This window comes from Aythya fuligula, chromosome Z (assembly GCF_009819795.1).
Source record: "Aythya fuligula isolate bAytFul2 chromosome Z, bAytFul2.pri, whole genome shotgun sequence".
Lineage (NCBI taxonomy): Eukaryota > Metazoa > Chordata > Aves > Anseriformes > Anatidae > Aythya > Aythya fuligula.
In genome coordinates, this window is record NC_045593.1 from 26,001,517 (window position 1) to 26,017,869 (window position 16,353).

Sequence of the window (16,353 nt, forward strand, 5' to 3'; positions counted from 1 at the left end):
TATGCTTGGTAATACAAGTATTTCTTCGGTTTTATATTCCAGATCTTCCATTGATCTGGACACTGAACATATGACTTCTACACAGGCAACAAGAGAAGTGTGTACATACTTTTCTCCCTTTTATTTTAGGAAATATCTAACTGGTTAACATAGTATAACAGTTACTGCTAACATAATAAAAACCAAACCAACAATATAAAAAAGGATTCTAATTATGATCATGACAGCAGGTTGGAAGGTCACCTTTCCAAAGCCTGAACTATGCAGGTACATAAGGATCGTATCTACTAAATAAAGTGGAAAGGCACTCAAAGCTGAACTTTTGAAGGAATTGCACAGCAGACACTACTTAAGGGGCAGATGTTTCTTTAGTGGCAACATATGGAGCACTTCCTCACTAAAAAAAAAAAAAAAAAAGGAAGCTGTTGCATGCTGATATGTAAACCAGTTCTTTTTTGGTAGGAGTTTATCTATAATACTTCAAAGAATGTCTTATTACAGAATTCTATTAATTCGGAGGACACCATTACAAACAAGATTTTTCCTTCACAAACTCTTGGAATTCCCTCCAGACCCCCAGAAAACAAAGAAAAAACAACAAACAAAACCACCAAGATCCCCTAAAATTAATTCACCTGTGTTACATCAACACATTCCTGGCTTTCTCTGCCTGGCAAAACCTTTCTCAGCCTTTGGTGGTCACCACCACCATTAACAGTAGCAAACATGGGACAGTGTTACCATTCCGTGCACTTGAAACCTATCTGTATGCTGATATGGCTGGTAATACATGCATGCCTACTTCATCTCCTTTACACCAAACCAGCTCAGATTTCTTGTTTTCCAGAAGCAAAACAGCCTAGGGCTCCACTCCTCCCCACTCACGTACAACTTGGCATGCTGTCCCTATGCATTCAGACCACGTGTACTGGGCACCTTACATAACGTCTTCTAGACAGAGGTACCTGCAAATCTTTGGGCTTGTCACAGAAGCCTTAACAAAACCATTTAAAAACAAATACTTTAATACTTCTGTTCAAGAGGCATGTCGCTTTAGAGAAAAAAAGGAAGCTACAGTATCTGTGTTTACATCCCTTGTATAAACAGTTGTGTCAAGTATTTTAACTTTTTTTTTTTTTTTTTTGCTGCAGTTTAACACAGGTTGCTATTTATTCTTCTGTCAGTTTGTTTACTAGATCTTAAAATGCCATTGAGATTACTTGAAAGCACTTATGCAAAGAAGTTAAATTCTGTTAATTTTCTTGCTACTATTTCAATGTATTTCCACACAATGTAAAGGATTGAATATGATTTTAAATGTTTCTTTTGGCCTTGATTTTGAATATCTTCAGAGATAAAGTTAAGGGCTAACATATTAGTCTGACATAGAGGAAAAACAGAACAGTTTTTGTTGTTGTTGTTTGTTTGTTTTTAAGTGACAACAGCAGGCATATCCATAATAAAAACAACAACAAAAACCCACAACACTTTGGGAATAGCTCTAGAGCCCTGGTCTGTGGAACACCAAGTAACTAACACCATTCTGATTTGTTATTGTCTTTGCAGTCTTTTCACTGTCTCCAGTTTTGATAACAGGCTAGAGAAAAACTATTTTTTTGTTTGATTCAGATCAAATATGTAAAACTTACCGTAGAAAAACTCCTTTTCCTTTTAGTATAGATAACAAGTTTTTCTTGTACCTAAAATTTTATATTTTTTCCAGACTTTGAACAAAGTCTGACTTTGAGATTGGACTGCAGACATTATAGCTAAGAACTTTCTTCAAAAGTAAAACTTCACATACTACCTAGTAAATTCTTTTTCCCTCTGTGTTTTGATTTTGAAAAAACTTGAAGTTTGTGTCTACACTCATAGTGCTTACAAGAACATTAGAGGGAAATACAACATAAGGATTTAAAGTGAATTTCTAGCTTTCTCACTTGTGTGTTAAGTAGAGAAGTAAACAATCCAATTCTCCCCTTTGTTGAAGTAGCAGCAGGATATAATATAACAAGCCTTATTCTGGACAAGTTTAAATAATTCTGAAGATGACACACAAGCCATTGATAGTATATGATTTTATGACAAAATTTTGGACTATAAAGTAGGTTATAGGTTATCCAACTACTCAGTCCTCAATCTGCAGACTAAATAGAATAAACATCAATTCCTTTAGTAAAGGAATAGAATAAACATCATTTCCTTTACATAAAATAAAAGCATGCACTATTCATACTAAAGTGACAGTCACATCCTGTTCCAGTGCCTGATGGCAGTAGGTCAGGGAAGTGTTTTTGTTTCAGGGGAAAGAGAAGACAGTTTCATAGTGTCCACCCCTTAAGCATCTAAACAGCTTTTCATCTCAACTTTCCCAAGACTGTGATGTTTTAAAGCAGAATTTTTTTTATAGCTTCCCAGAAAATATTCATTATGTATAGATTATGGATCCAGTCATTGATCAGTTATTTTTAAAAATACAGATTTTTGAGCAAAACTTACTTTATCATCAGGCTTTTAAGATCCTGATCTTCACCTTCTCGTAACTCGTATTTGCTCGTTAAAGACAGTGAAATCTCTGTTTTTGCAAGCTGATTCAGTGTGCCTTCCCTGTTGGGGTCATTGGGATCAACAGATCCTTCCCCTGTAAGAAAGGAAATATCTTTTACTTCAGTTTGCTAATTTTATGAAGAGTCAATGCATAAAACAAAATCACCACCTAATCATCACCTTATTTAATAACACACCCATTCCTACCATTAAAAGCAGTCTTTTTGGGGGGGAACACTGAATAAACAAAACCATAAACCATCTACTTATAAACTCAGAATATTTTGGAAATGCCTCAAATAATTTCCTTTTGAAGTACTGATCTGCAAGAGACTCACATCTTATTTTCAAAAGGAGAATGATTTCATATCTTTTATCCTAACTTGCAGTGACAGTGAAAAATGAAAGAGCAGTAGCTGTTTACCTTGAACCTGGTATTATCTGTGATGTTATAGCTACTTTCTAAACAAGAAGGAATGCAGTTCACTTCCTAATACTGTTGAGGCAAATGAAATATCAGCCACATTTATTCGTTACAAATTCAAATATATTTTTAAACCTCATTTTTAACTGGAAAAATAAGTCTCCAAATTAAAACTGGTATTTAAAAGTTTCTCTGCAATTTTGTGGCCATTTGTGGCCAAGAAGACCAAATACGAAGTTTAGGTTATTTAAAATATATATTTTTTTTCCCTGTCCGGCAATTTGAACAAAACCAGATCATTTTTAGAAACACTAGTGTTTGGATTTTGTATCACAAATAATCTTCAGTACTGTGTGTGCTGACTGATGCTTGTTTGAGCCAGCAATGTGCCAAAAAGGCCAGTGGCATCCTGGTTGTATCAGGAATTTTGTAACCAGCAGGGCCAGGGAAGTGATCCTCCCCTGTATTCAGGTCTGGTGAGGCTACACCTCGAGTAATGTGTTTGACTTTGGGCCCCTCACTACAAGAAAGACAGAGGCCCTGGAGCATGTCCAGAGAAGGGCTACAAAGCTGGTGAAGGGCTTAGAACACAAGTCCTACAGGATGTGGCTGAGAGAAGTGGGGTTGTTTAGTCTGGAGAAGAGGAGGCTCAGGGGAGACCTTATTGCTCTCTGCAGCTACCTGAAAGGAAGGTGTAGGGAGCTGGGAGTTGGCCTCTTCTTGCGTGTAACTAGTGATAGGAATAGAAGGAATGGCCTCAAGTTGTGCCAGGGGTGGTTTAGATTGGAAATTAGGAGGCATTTCTTCTCAGAAGGAGAAGTCAGGAACCTTGGAACAGGTGCGCAGGGAGGTGGTGGCGTCACCATCCCTGGGGGTGTTCAAGGAAAGGTTGGACATGGTGCTTAGGGACATGGTTTAGTGGGTGACATTGTTTGTAGGGTGATGTTTGGACCAGATGATCTTGGAGGGGGTTCTTTTCCAACCTTATGATTCAGTTAAAATTTCAGTTAGAAGCTCTTCACACATCTCAAGGGTGCTGTCAAAGATAGCTACCTGTATTGACTCTGCATCAGCTTTGATTTTCAGCAGGATCACCTATAGTCAAAGTGTGAATTCACTTTTGAGAATGTCACAGCAAGTGTTCAAAAAAACATGTTTACAGTAAATGCAGAATCTGGTAACATCAGAGAGATGAGAATTTGTGTATCTTGTAGTATTTAAATCAAGACCCCATTTAGTCTTACCCCAAATTGAAGTTAACCATGAGATGAAAAACAACATACCAAGGAAAGACTCTACATCAGGAACAGGTCCCAGTCCTTCCAGCAGTTCATTCAGCAGATCATTTGGCTCAGTGGCAATGGCATCCTGGTGTTCCAACAGTAGCTGTAAACAAATGTACATAAAGACATAATTCCAAAAAGCCATACCAATGTCTTTATACTTGTAAAGAAATCTGGAGACTATATACTGAAAAAAAGATGGATTGTTATCAGCATTATGGAGGAACTAAAGTGGGTGGGAGGCAGGGGGAACAAGCATACACCTTTCTAGACAATGACTTCAGAATTGTTCTTGCAGTAAGGCAGCTTGCTGTGTTCCTCTGCAAGTTAACTTCAGTGCTGAACATCACAACTGAGAAGAAAAAAGTTTAAGATTTGCCTTTAGGGTAATAACACAAGCAGTACCTTTCAGTGTGGCATCCTGAACTGAGAATACAGAGGGATGAAGACAGGGTCAGTGGTTGCATAGAAATATATTTATTTTTTCCCCCTGTGTAACCATTATAGTAGCTATTTTGAAATACAATACTGTTAGTGATACCTTTCAGAAATACCTTTCAGTTTTATAAGTAAGAAAGGAATCTATACAGCACCTAGAACTATAAGAAACAGTAAAGCAGCAGTTGCATATTTATGAACATATTCACAGTAACTTTCATTGCACCCAGACATCTTCCCAAAACTAAGCCACAAAAATACTGGTGAAACAAGTTAGTAAAGACCATGGATGGGCATTAACGTTTTCCTGTAAACAGGTTCTCACTATTGATGATAAAGTGACCTCATATTGAGTTAGATTGAGTTGGCAGTGTTGATGACTGCAAAATCCAGCAGTTCATTTCCCTTAGAAGTATTCCTTATATGAAAGCCTGATGGAAAGGCATGGGGTCACCAAGCTTCTTCGAAATTTAATTATAGCAAAGCATGCATAGAAGCCAAAAATTCCAAGATATTAAGTAGTTTAAGCACTGCAAGCTATTTTTAGAAAAAAGTTAATGGTTACTATAAACTTACTGACAACTAAAAGGTCCAAGTCCAGAAAGCAAAGGCATGTAAGTGTTTCAGTCATACTAACAGGACAGTTAAGTGAGAACTATAGGCTTGTAACTTAATTTCTCAGTCTTAAGTGAGAATTATAGGCCTGTAATTGTTAATTTCTCAGACTTAAGTGCAGCAACTACCCTACACTGTACATAGCATTGAGTATGATATTATGAAAATAGCTGAGCAACTCTACTCATACTGAATAAAGCTCCACCATGCTTAACTGTATACAAGCACAGAATGAATACATTCACAGAACAAGTCCTCTCTCAGGCAAGACAAAAACATGGAAGTACCAAAAAAAAAACAAAGCTGATGAATCTAACAGATCTCTCATTCCAGCTACACTCTGAAGAGTTGTGAAAAGAAAATAAGTTAAGCAGTTACCACCAGATCTGATGATAGAGGTCAGATTTGAGAACTTTTTTTTAAACTGAACTATGTATGACAAAGGACAGGATTTTTATGTACATCCTGTTACTCAAACTAATTTTGAGCTGTATGACCAGAATGGAAAGCTGAATTTACATTCATAGGGAAGATACAGTGGGAGAAGACAATTCAGATGAAAGCAGGAAGTTTGGTGGAAGAAGTGGCATTGGTAAAAGAAGATCATCTGCTAGAGTTACTGCACTAAAATAATGTGTAGTATTCCCACCTAATTGCTTACTTCCTGCAAGCAGAGAACTGTGTTGTGATATTATCAAAAAAGACCAATCTTCTTGATCTCCTTTGTTCAGCAATTTACTTTCATTAAGTTATTTCATATTTTATAGGATATTTTATCAACAAAACCAGAATAGCATAGTAATTTCAACTCCAAGGACATATTAGAGAAAAAACAACCTCACTAGATGTAATATTTGAATAAGACTAGTGTATAAATGTCACCAATGAGTGGCATAAAGGAATAGGTCTATGCCTTAAATTAAAAGAAAAAAGTAGATACAAAGACTATCCAGCATGTATGTAATTAGCAGACCAGGCTATAAGAGGATTTGCAATGTGGTATACTGGAAGTTGAGCACTTTTTCTATAGCATATCTGAAAACATAAGGGGAGGTTCTCTGTGGTACTTCCCTCCTCCTGCCTCCTCTCCCCCCTTTTTTTTTTAAGCTAGAAAATAATATTTTAAGCTAGAAAATATTACCCCAGCTTCATGAAGACCACGTGGAAGACATAACTTGTACCCTAAATCAAACTATGGACTGCAGTTAATCTATGATTCTATTATTCTATTCTTTACCCAGGAAAAAAGATCTGACAGGAAATACAGTTTGTCCTTCCTAAATCAGATATTTAGGTCTGCTTCCAACACAATGCATATATGATGTATGAAACAAAATACACTGAGATTTCCTGTTTTCCTAGCATCAAAGGAACTTCTTCAAACTGGGCTTACTTTCTTAACCAAGATAGGAAAGAGTTTATAAATATAAATAAGTTAGCAATATCACACTAGATGGAAACAAAAATGTTTTCCCATCATACAATGTTATATTCTCATTGTTATTCAAGATATTGCTTTTACATGGAAGCAGTCCTCTAGGAAAATTTAATACTCAATGTCAAACCATACTAGAGACTGAAGAAATTCTTTCAAAAGAAACACACTTTAAACTTTCCTCAGAGACTGTTATAATTATTTCATAACCTATACATTTTAGTCTCCTAATAAGTATATCCACTTACTGAATGGGTATTGATAATTTCTTCAATTGAGATATATATGACAGGTTTGCTGAGGGTCACCATATCAGAGTACTCATCAATATTGAATTTCTCCTCTGGTTCAGGAACATCACATGCTGCCTGAAAAAAATTTCTAAGAGAAAATGAGAGACAATAATTGTTAGCTATAAATTCTCTTTATTTTGGCTGTATTAAAAATATAAGCAAGTCTTCAATTTGCATTATATTTGTCTTATAATCTGCAATCTACTCTATATTGATGTGTAAATATATTGTCTTTGAAGAAAGGTTCCTTCAAACACTAATGACGACTTCCTGGACAGCTGGTGAAAGATTATTTTTGAGGTAAGATTTTTCTCCTGATTCTGCACAGACTGATAACTCGGCAAATCCAAAATATTTAGAGAAACCCATATTTAATGCTTAAGAAGTTATGAAAGGATTTCCACAGAAATACCCTCTGTTGTTATAAATGCACTTTGTAGTATGAAGTGTGCTGAGAAGAAATTATTTGAGATAACTATATAAAATTACCAAATTATTAAACTTTGGGCTACAAAATTTAAATCACTTCTTCAAATCAAACTGAGGTGTCATAAAATATGGCATTGTTTAAAATCCAAGGATCTTAAGAGGAGAAAATGCAAAAAATGCTTCAAGCATTATATCAACTTGCAGCTACGTGGAGAACAGAGTCCTACTTTACAAGACAATGATTTACTCTGAGCTACTAACGACTTCAGGGATATGCATAGACAACCAACAAACAGCAAGGTCCTCCTGCCAAAGGAACAGTTTGTTTTCTAAAGTCAGAGGATCTGAATCTGAGCAGCTAGGATTAACCACCATTGGTATCTAAGGTAGGCAGGGCATTTCTGTTTTAAGTAAAGATCCCCAGAGAATCAGTCTAGTAAGAAGTTGGCTTCATTAAAAGACGATTTCTTTCTTTTGTAGTAATCAAAGGACTAGTTAGAGTAGGTTTTTTCCTTTATTAACCTTTGTTGATCTTGCTACACTTTCTACCCTATTCGTCATGTTTGTGTCGTGCCCTCAAATAATACCTTAAATAAACAGAGTGATTAAGGTTATGCCTTTGTGTTCATGGCTGATCTCTCAAGGAAACACATTATATGAACAGTACATTTGCTTTTATTAAGCATGGTCAATAAGCATAAAAGTTACAAAAATAAGTTTGACACAGGGCAGAAGAACACTTCAGTATAATAGCAACCACACGAAAAGATGGTCAGTAATTCCAACAAACTTGTGTCCTGTAGTGTAACAAAACAAACGGTTTCCTGTGACTGTATAAAGATGAAAGAATAAAAATGAAAAAAGCAACTTTTTCTCATCAGTAAGTCTTTTCCTCAGACAAAACATTCAGCTATCCCACCCAACTGAGGAACACAAATGTTTCTGCTAGACTGTGAATCATTTCATGCTGCTTTCATAATCTGTATTTACAGTAAGGAAGTCTTACTGCAATGAAATCAGCAGGGCTGATTGGTGCTCCAAGTAATGCTCAAGAAGGAATACAACATGCTCCTTCTGCTTCAGCTTCCTCAGTGAGTGAGAATCCTTCAACATTCAACTTTAAGCAGGGTGTTATTATTTGCAGAATGCACAAACTAGTCTTCCTTACTCATCCTAGAAGAGCATTCTTACTGTATAGCTACTTGTGAGAGCCTTTCATACCTGAACTTCTGGTATGTCTGTGAGAGGTAAGCATTCATAGATGACAGATGTTCACTCTCTCCTTCAAAGAGCTTGTTAGAAGCAGCATGCTGAAGGACTTTTGCCACACAACCTAGATTCCTCCTCTGGTCAGGGTGTATCTGGCCCCCGGCTGTCATATCAATTATATCAAAACCATCAGGAGCAACAATGGCAGGGTTCATATAGCGATAGTACAAGAGGTTTCCAACAATCTGTAAAGAAAAAAATTAAGAGAATTTCCTTTTCATACATAATCACATTTTACAGAACATTATCAATCACTTCCAACTTAGACCATATGAACTGGTGGTAGAAAACAAGGAAAAACTCCTAGGATGTATGTGTTACCTATGTGTCCAACTGAAAAGAGTCTGATTTTTTATATGATGCAAGGACAGTAAAGTGCACCATACCATAACACAATAAAAAACCAAGCATACATACTTCTGTGTACAGACATGTACTTTTTAAAACATGTTTCCAAGATATCAGACAGCTATGTATTAAAAAAATGTTTAGAAATGGAATTGCCTGATTTCAACTACATTATTTCCATTACAATAACTGTCTGTTTTTGACTGTCAGAAACCTACCAGACATATACTGGAATCTTCAAATTTATATTTAAACCAGCACCAGTAATAAAAACTACAGCTTATTTTTAAGCTTTGGAGTAACAAAGTTTCTGGGTAAAATATTCAATTTAAAATAGCCCTTAATTATCTAGTAAACTATTAAGGAAGAGAAAAATCAACTGCTTATCTCACAACAAATTCTTCCAACACTTTGGCAAATGTCTCAATAACACTTAACACAAAAACTGAATATCATTAAACACCAAAAAGCAAATTCATAAAAGAATAGAATCAATCTTTCAACATTCTTTTTTTTTTTAACAACTTTTTTTTTTCAACATTTCTTTTTTTTTAACAACTCTTCAAAGATTAGTATTCCGTTAAGCTCTAAGTCAGTTCTTATATTCATTGGATTTGCTCCACAGCAAAAATAAAAATATATATATTCCAAACTTTGTAATGAATATTTTTAGTTAAACAACACATCAATAATTTTTGTATTTAGAATTTGGGCCTTTTAAAGCATCAGTTATAGACTTTCAAAATAAGGTTTCAATTTGGTACTGCTAGATATAGTCAAGCTAGTGTAAGGCATTGACTTGAACACATCAAGACACATACAACTTTCCTTCTAGATTTTGATAGGTTTGTCTCCACAGGTTCATTTTCTGAAGTGCAACAGACAGTTGCCAATGTTTAATGCATCTATTGACATTAAGAGACAAGTCTCAATGTCTTTTTTTTTTTTTTTTTTTTATTATTAAGAGACTAGAAAACACGTTTTCCAAAACTGCACTCTCTACAATGATCTTGCAGTAATTTGTGTCATGCAAATGGCTGTTTAATATCTTTCCTGGTCCCAGAAAAAGAAAGGACTTCTCTTTCTGCAAAGATCCTTAGTTTATGTGTAGTCACCTGTAGAACCTCCAGCTTGCACAAAGGCTTGAATGCTTTATGCTCTATTTTCTACTTATTTCTTATGTCAAGCAATACTTTTAATCTGCCTTGCTGAAGTGATGGATAGAAGTACTTCAGAAATGCTGTCTGGTGCCATTATATATACACACATGGCTAGTCCCATTGAAATGGATCCCTTGCAATTTAAAAACCATTTAAAAATTTCATTAAAACCATTTCATTAAACCATTTCATTAAACACTAATAAAAACACCTTTACTGAAATATAAATAGTTGTAATTTCAGAGTTGTCAGTCTTTCAGTTCGCTGTTGGCTCATGGAGCAAGGCCCCTAAAGAGGCACAATGACTACGTGACAGGTTAGAGATGATCACAGTGCCTGTACAATACCTTCACTCACACTTCATTTGTGAGCTTCATTTCCACAACATTTAGAACTACCTTAAGTGTGTGCAATACAATGAAAGGACCTACTTGTAAATTTTTTTTAGAGCTCTTTCACACTGTCTTTAAATTAAAACATTAACTTTTTCTAAATTAAATATATTACTTTTCATATGATAACTTCAGGGAAGAAAAAAAAAATAAAGACTACTGTGTTCTTCATGAAAGGACCTCTAGTGGCAACGGCAAAAATATAAAACCAAAAAGTATGATGATTCAAATAAAGACCAAACCTCTAAGAACTGTTACTAAGTTGACTATCTACAAGAAGTTGAGCAGTGTCATTAGGAATTGCTGAGCACACAGACTAAGAAATCTAGGTTGTGACAACAGAATTCCTTTCTCTTCCTTTTCTACCACCCCTTTAAAACCCAAGTAACACCAGATCCCTTCAGATAAATGCTGTTGTTTATCAGTTCATTAGAATGCTTAGTGTCAATAAAAATCCCCTTTGGCATCAAAAGAACAAGTGGCTGGTGGTTTGCCCTTGGAAGTCTACCTTTAATAGTTCATCTTCTGTTGCATCAGGGAATTTCTCATGGAGTGAGCTCTTCAGAACTTTGGCTATATATCTCATCCCATAGCTACAAGTGGAACAGACAAAAAGAAAACCTGAAAGACTTAGATGAAACAAACAAATCATACTAGTAAGCCAAGTTACTGGCTCTTTTGTCAGCTACTTAAAACACAAAACAAATCGTAATGGAAAATACAAGAAGTTTCAAGTATATGGAGACATTCACAAGACTAAAACAGAGTAGGAGTAGGAAAACCACTCCCTCTACTGGGGAAGTCATTGGAGATGCACATATCAAACCATGTAATTTGAAAGGATCACAATTGACAAGGTTTATATCAAGCTTCACCATTCACATGAACTGAACCTCAACTTAGCACTTACGGCATCATGTTGAGAGATGAGAATATGGATGTGAGAACTTTATCAGTTACTGCTCGCAAACTCTGAATTGATGATTCCAATTTACTGACTACTTCCGTGTGTGTTAATGCTTGTTCCGTAGTAACATCATATGGCAATTTGCTGTAAAGGAAACAGACATTAAACCATGCTAAGCATATCAGAGAATAAACTAGATTTATTTATTTAGTTTTTGCCTCATAGGAGTCAGTGAACAGAAAAACACAAATACAGCTGAAGTTTACAAAGTAACAAGAGTTTTAACAAGAGTATCAGGTGCATTAGCTTCTTTTTTGGAGGGAACTCTTCATTTGGGTAGGGGCACACAGGCCATGTTCCTTCCCTTTGTTACAAAAGAGGATTCCTAAATTTGATAATGGATTTAAAAAGTTCCAATTCATAGTTCTTCGGAAGGACAGTGCTATCACATTGCTATAAAAACAAAGTTCTGTAAATTCTTTCAAAGCATGGCTTACTATACCTATAAAGATGAAGTAAATGACTTTTGATCATTTTCATATCTGAAAGGAAGTAGAATGAACATAAACAAGATTTTCTTTTTGATTAACCCAAGCCAATCCAAAGGTTTAAGGAATGCTGTCACATTTGGAAGCAAATTTAGATTCCAAGCAAGTATACTTTCAGGAACTGGGATCATCTGGCATCATTTCTAGAATAATCTGTAGGGGTGCTAGAGGAGCTTGTGTGATTTGTTGTAGACCACAAGCTTTGAAAGCAAGGGTGATGAAGGGAAGGGGGAATTCACAGAGAATTTTTCTTTCCCCTTTTCCTCATCTCATTTTTCCCCTCAAGCCATAAGCAATCACAGCAGTGGTACAGATGTCACTTGAATAAAATCCCTGGGATCACTTAAAAAATTAGAAAAAAGAAAGGCTGAGGAAGTTGGAGAGTGTTCAGCCTGGAGTAGAGGTGGTTTTGGGGAGACCTTAAAGTGGCCTTTAAAGTACCTAAAGGGAGCCTAACAGGAAAGCTGGGGAGAGGCTCTTTGAGTGTAGGGATAGGACAACGCGGAATGGCTTTAAACTAAAAGAGGATAGGTTTAGATTAAATATAAGGAGGAAATTCTTTATTCTCAGGGTGGTGAGGCACTGGAACAGGCTACCCAGAGAAGCCGTGGATGTGCCATCCCTGGAGGCAATCAAGGCCAGATTGGGTGGGGCTTTGAGCAACCCGATCTAGTAGTAGGTATCCCCACCAATAGTAGGGGGGAGTGGAACTGGGTGATCTTTAATGTTCTTTCCAACCCAAGCCATTCTGTGATTCTATAAAAGTAATATATTGTTCAGAATAGGTTGAAGTACAATATTTCAAGCACTTCTCCCCAAGTAAGCATCCCACTGTGTTATGGAAAGATGGGGGAAGGACAGATGGACACAAGCACAGTTTGTCAGAGAAGGAAAGAGGAAGTTAAACTGAGGGATCCCTCAAGTGTGTAAGAGATGGTATGGTATATCCAGCTTCCTCCCTTACCTGGCCTCACCAGTCTGCATTTCTAGCTGATTTACCCATGACTTGTACACATCTACAGGACTAGTGTTGATTATGAGGGACTTGTCATCCATGATCTCCTTCACTACTGGTGCCAGGAGCTGGCGCAGAGTGTTCTGTCCACGAGCACCTCGATTGAAGCTGACAACCATCTTGATGACAGTGGGATTTCCAGTGACAATATCCTGTATCTGGTCTACCTTAGAGCTGTATCAACAATAGAAAAGTTTACAGATCTTACTTATGTATGCAGTTATCAATGTTTTTAAGCATTTTTCAGACCACTCTTTTGAAAGCACCCTTTATGCATATTCAAACATGTTTATGCAGACTATTTCTTAGACTCCTCTATAGAATAACATTGTAGCAGTTAGTATCTGAATGCTAGTGAGAATTAATATAATGTCCCTGGAACACAGCATAGCGAATGATCACTAAAAAAAATCTATAAAAAAAACAAGTCAGGGCCCAAATGCCTGTTAAGTGCATAAAACAAGTTAGTAATTTTTCAAAAAAAAAAAAAAAGAAACAAAACAATCTCCACTACACTTTCAAAATACATACCTATGCAGAAAAAAAAAAAAAAAAGTTTCCTCACCCTTAAATACCTAATTATGAAAGCAAGAGAGCCCAGCTTTTTTTTTTTTTTTTTCCCCTTTTAAGTGACTATCAAAAAAAATATTCAACATAGAAAATTTTTTCTGAATTGAAGTGTTAATTTTACAGGGTTTATTATTTAATTTTCAGGGTAAATTACTACCTTGAAAGCAAAATTCTCCACTGAAATTTATATATATAGTCTTACAGCAATTAAAAATTTAACCAAATTATTTTAGGTATGAAGAATTTACTGAAATGCCTGTCAGACAAATTAACTGAAGTCTTGTACTAAATGTACATACTTTATTTCCTCTTCTAGAGCAGTTTTGAAGAGTTTGAGCAGCAGATATTCTTCTCGTTGATTAGAGGCATAGTTGTAGAGAGTGAAGATGACTGTATCCATAAACTTGGTTGATTTGTTTTGAGGCATCTGGAAAATCAGCTTTGCCAGATACATGGGATTAGTCTGCAAAACAAACAAATTATTTGAACACTATTTTCTGAGATAAACCATCCCTACAAAGGGCATCTGCCCTGGGAAGATCTAAGCTTCTAGAAAATTTTAGGTGAGATGTGATTAATTGGAAGGGCAAAAAATTTATTATACGCTTTAAGCTGCTTATCAGACAGCTTCCTTTCCACCACATACAATGAAGGATAAAACTAACACTAATTCATGCGGACTAAAAGATGTATGTAAGAAAACATTTATTTGGTTTCAGTATGGCTTGAAGTTATTCTCAACAATAAAGCATCTATATTTCTTGCACAATTTAAGGACAGCATGGATTTTCTAAATTGCAGGAAACATTAGAAGACCAAGATAGTATCTACTGTGATCTACATACAACACTCCTTTGGAAATCTTTTCATAACTGCTACTGACATTGCTAAAATAGAGCAAGCAATATACTTTTTTCCTTCAGCAATTTTGTCATATTTATTTTTACTCTAAGACTTACCTGTAATAGATAGAATAAGTGTTGATATGCCTCCAGTTTTTTTCTTCTCTCTTTGCTCAATCCTTTGATACCCTGTTTATCAACCATAACCATCTCTTCTAGCTGATTTTTGCTCTTTTTGTTAAGTTTCTTACTATGCAATACCACATCCTGCAATGATCAAAAGTTTATATTATATGTAAATGTAGAAGGCAAATCGGATTTTTTTTCTAACTATTTTATATGTTGCTATCAGGTCATTTATTAGCAGCTTTGTACTTTTTGCTACTTTATTCACTAGCTGGTCTTTTGAACATTTTTTTTTGCCACCATTATGGCTTGCCAACAGTGACTGTTTGGGAAATCTGATCTCATGTATAGACTCATTAATTATTTAATGAATTATTTAATTAAATAATTATTTAATCTCTCAAATATGATCAGAAGACTACTCTATTCTACCAAAATGCTTTAAGTGTGCCAAATAATTACTGTTGTCCAAACTAGCAAAACAAACTGACATTCAGTAGCAAACAGAAATACCACTCAGGACAAAAGAGCAACTTCTCACGCAAGCTATTCTGACCAGATTACTTAAGCAAAGTGTTTCATTTGCCAGTATTGTAACTAACTGAGGGTGACCAAGCATTATCACAGGTTGCCCAGAGGTTGTGGAGACTCCCTCCTTGGAGATCTTCAGAAGCCACATTGAGAGGGACCTGGACAACCTGCTCTGGGTAGACCTGCTTGAGCAGGACAGGTGATCTCCAGAGGTCACTTCCAACACAACCACTCTGTGTTTCTTTAATCCTGAGCTCTAACACATAGAAGTTGTCAGTGTACGTTACTAAGTACTGAACAGTCTGCTGACCTGAAGAGTGATTCTGTTTTTCACCAGCAGCCCTATCTTTATATCCATTAAGTTCAAGTCCTTTTCCAGCTGTTGGTTGGATCGAATTTTCGTAACCACTTCTTCTCTTAATCTTGTTACTTCTAGTTCTTCTTGAAAATCTAAGTCACTTTGGTCCAAGAGGTAGGCGAATTTGCGCAAGACAGGCAAGGGTGGATTTTCAGCACCAACTATAGTTGAAAAAAATTGGCTTGTTAGTTAACACATCACTGAACACGTGTAAAACCCTTGGGAAACTGATTACAGTGTATAAAAAGCTGAACTGCAGAAAGGTTATAACAGTTACAAGCATAAGCTGAATATTTATCATAAAGTACAAGTATGTAAAATAGCATAGGTAAAACACAACTGGTTTCCAACTGTTTGCACCTGTTTTTGAAGGGAATAGGAAACTAAGAAATCTTGGATTTTTTTTTTATTTTTTTTTAAAGTGACACAGGAACATACTTCTGCCCAGATATACAACAAATAACCATTACCACTTACTTAGTGTTCTGTAGTCCTCCCTGGCTTTGTTTGCTCTGAGAAATGCTTGTATCTTCACAATTTCTTCATTCTGTAAGGTACAAAGATCAAGCAAAAGAATCGAGTTAGGACTTATTTCTGTAATGTGCATGTAGTCATATTACCCTATTTACTGCTTTGTGTTCAAAATGAAGAAAAAGGACTTACATGATCCTTGAAGTATTGCAGCCGCTTCCTGTAAGCTCTCTTTGCTAACCACATTTTGACCCATGACTGAATCTGAAAATTAAATAAAATAACACATTCTGCACAAATGGTTTGTATGTGTGTATCCGAGTGCATGTCTTTTAAATTTGTATCTGACAGT

General features: G+C 35.8%; 1 protein-coding gene across 4 annotated transcripts in view; it reads right to left on the bottom strand.

The window, feature by feature from the left end:
- IQGAP2 (IQ motif containing GTPase activating protein 2) overlaps positions 1 to 16,353 on the bottom strand; it is a 125,488-nt gene that overhangs the window by 6,524 nt on the left and 102,611 nt on the right. For all 4 annotated transcript variants that reach the window (XM_032205396.1, XM_032205393.1, XM_032205392.1 and 1 more), the window contains 12 exons: positions 16,194 to 16,265; positions 16,008 to 16,077; positions 15,483 to 15,691; positions 14,633 to 14,782; positions 13,973 to 14,136; positions 13,053 to 13,277; positions 11,544 to 11,684; positions 11,142 to 11,226; positions 8,686 to 8,918; positions 6,991 to 7,123; positions 4,255 to 4,357; positions 2,500 to 2,641 (listed from right to left, as the gene is read on the bottom strand). In XM_032205396.1, the coding sequence (XP_032061287.1) occupies positions 2,500 to 2,641; positions 4,255 to 4,357; positions 6,991 to 7,123; positions 8,686 to 8,918; positions 11,142 to 11,226; positions 11,544 to 11,684; positions 13,053 to 13,277; positions 13,973 to 14,136; positions 14,633 to 14,782; positions 15,483 to 15,691; positions 16,008 to 16,077; positions 16,194 to 16,265 (1,727 nt within the window). The remainder of the gene's footprint in view (positions 1 to 2,499; positions 2,642 to 4,254; positions 4,358 to 6,990; positions 7,124 to 8,685; positions 8,919 to 11,141; positions 11,227 to 11,543; positions 11,685 to 13,052; positions 13,278 to 13,972; positions 14,137 to 14,632; positions 14,783 to 15,482; positions 15,692 to 16,007; positions 16,078 to 16,193; positions 16,266 to 16,353) is intronic.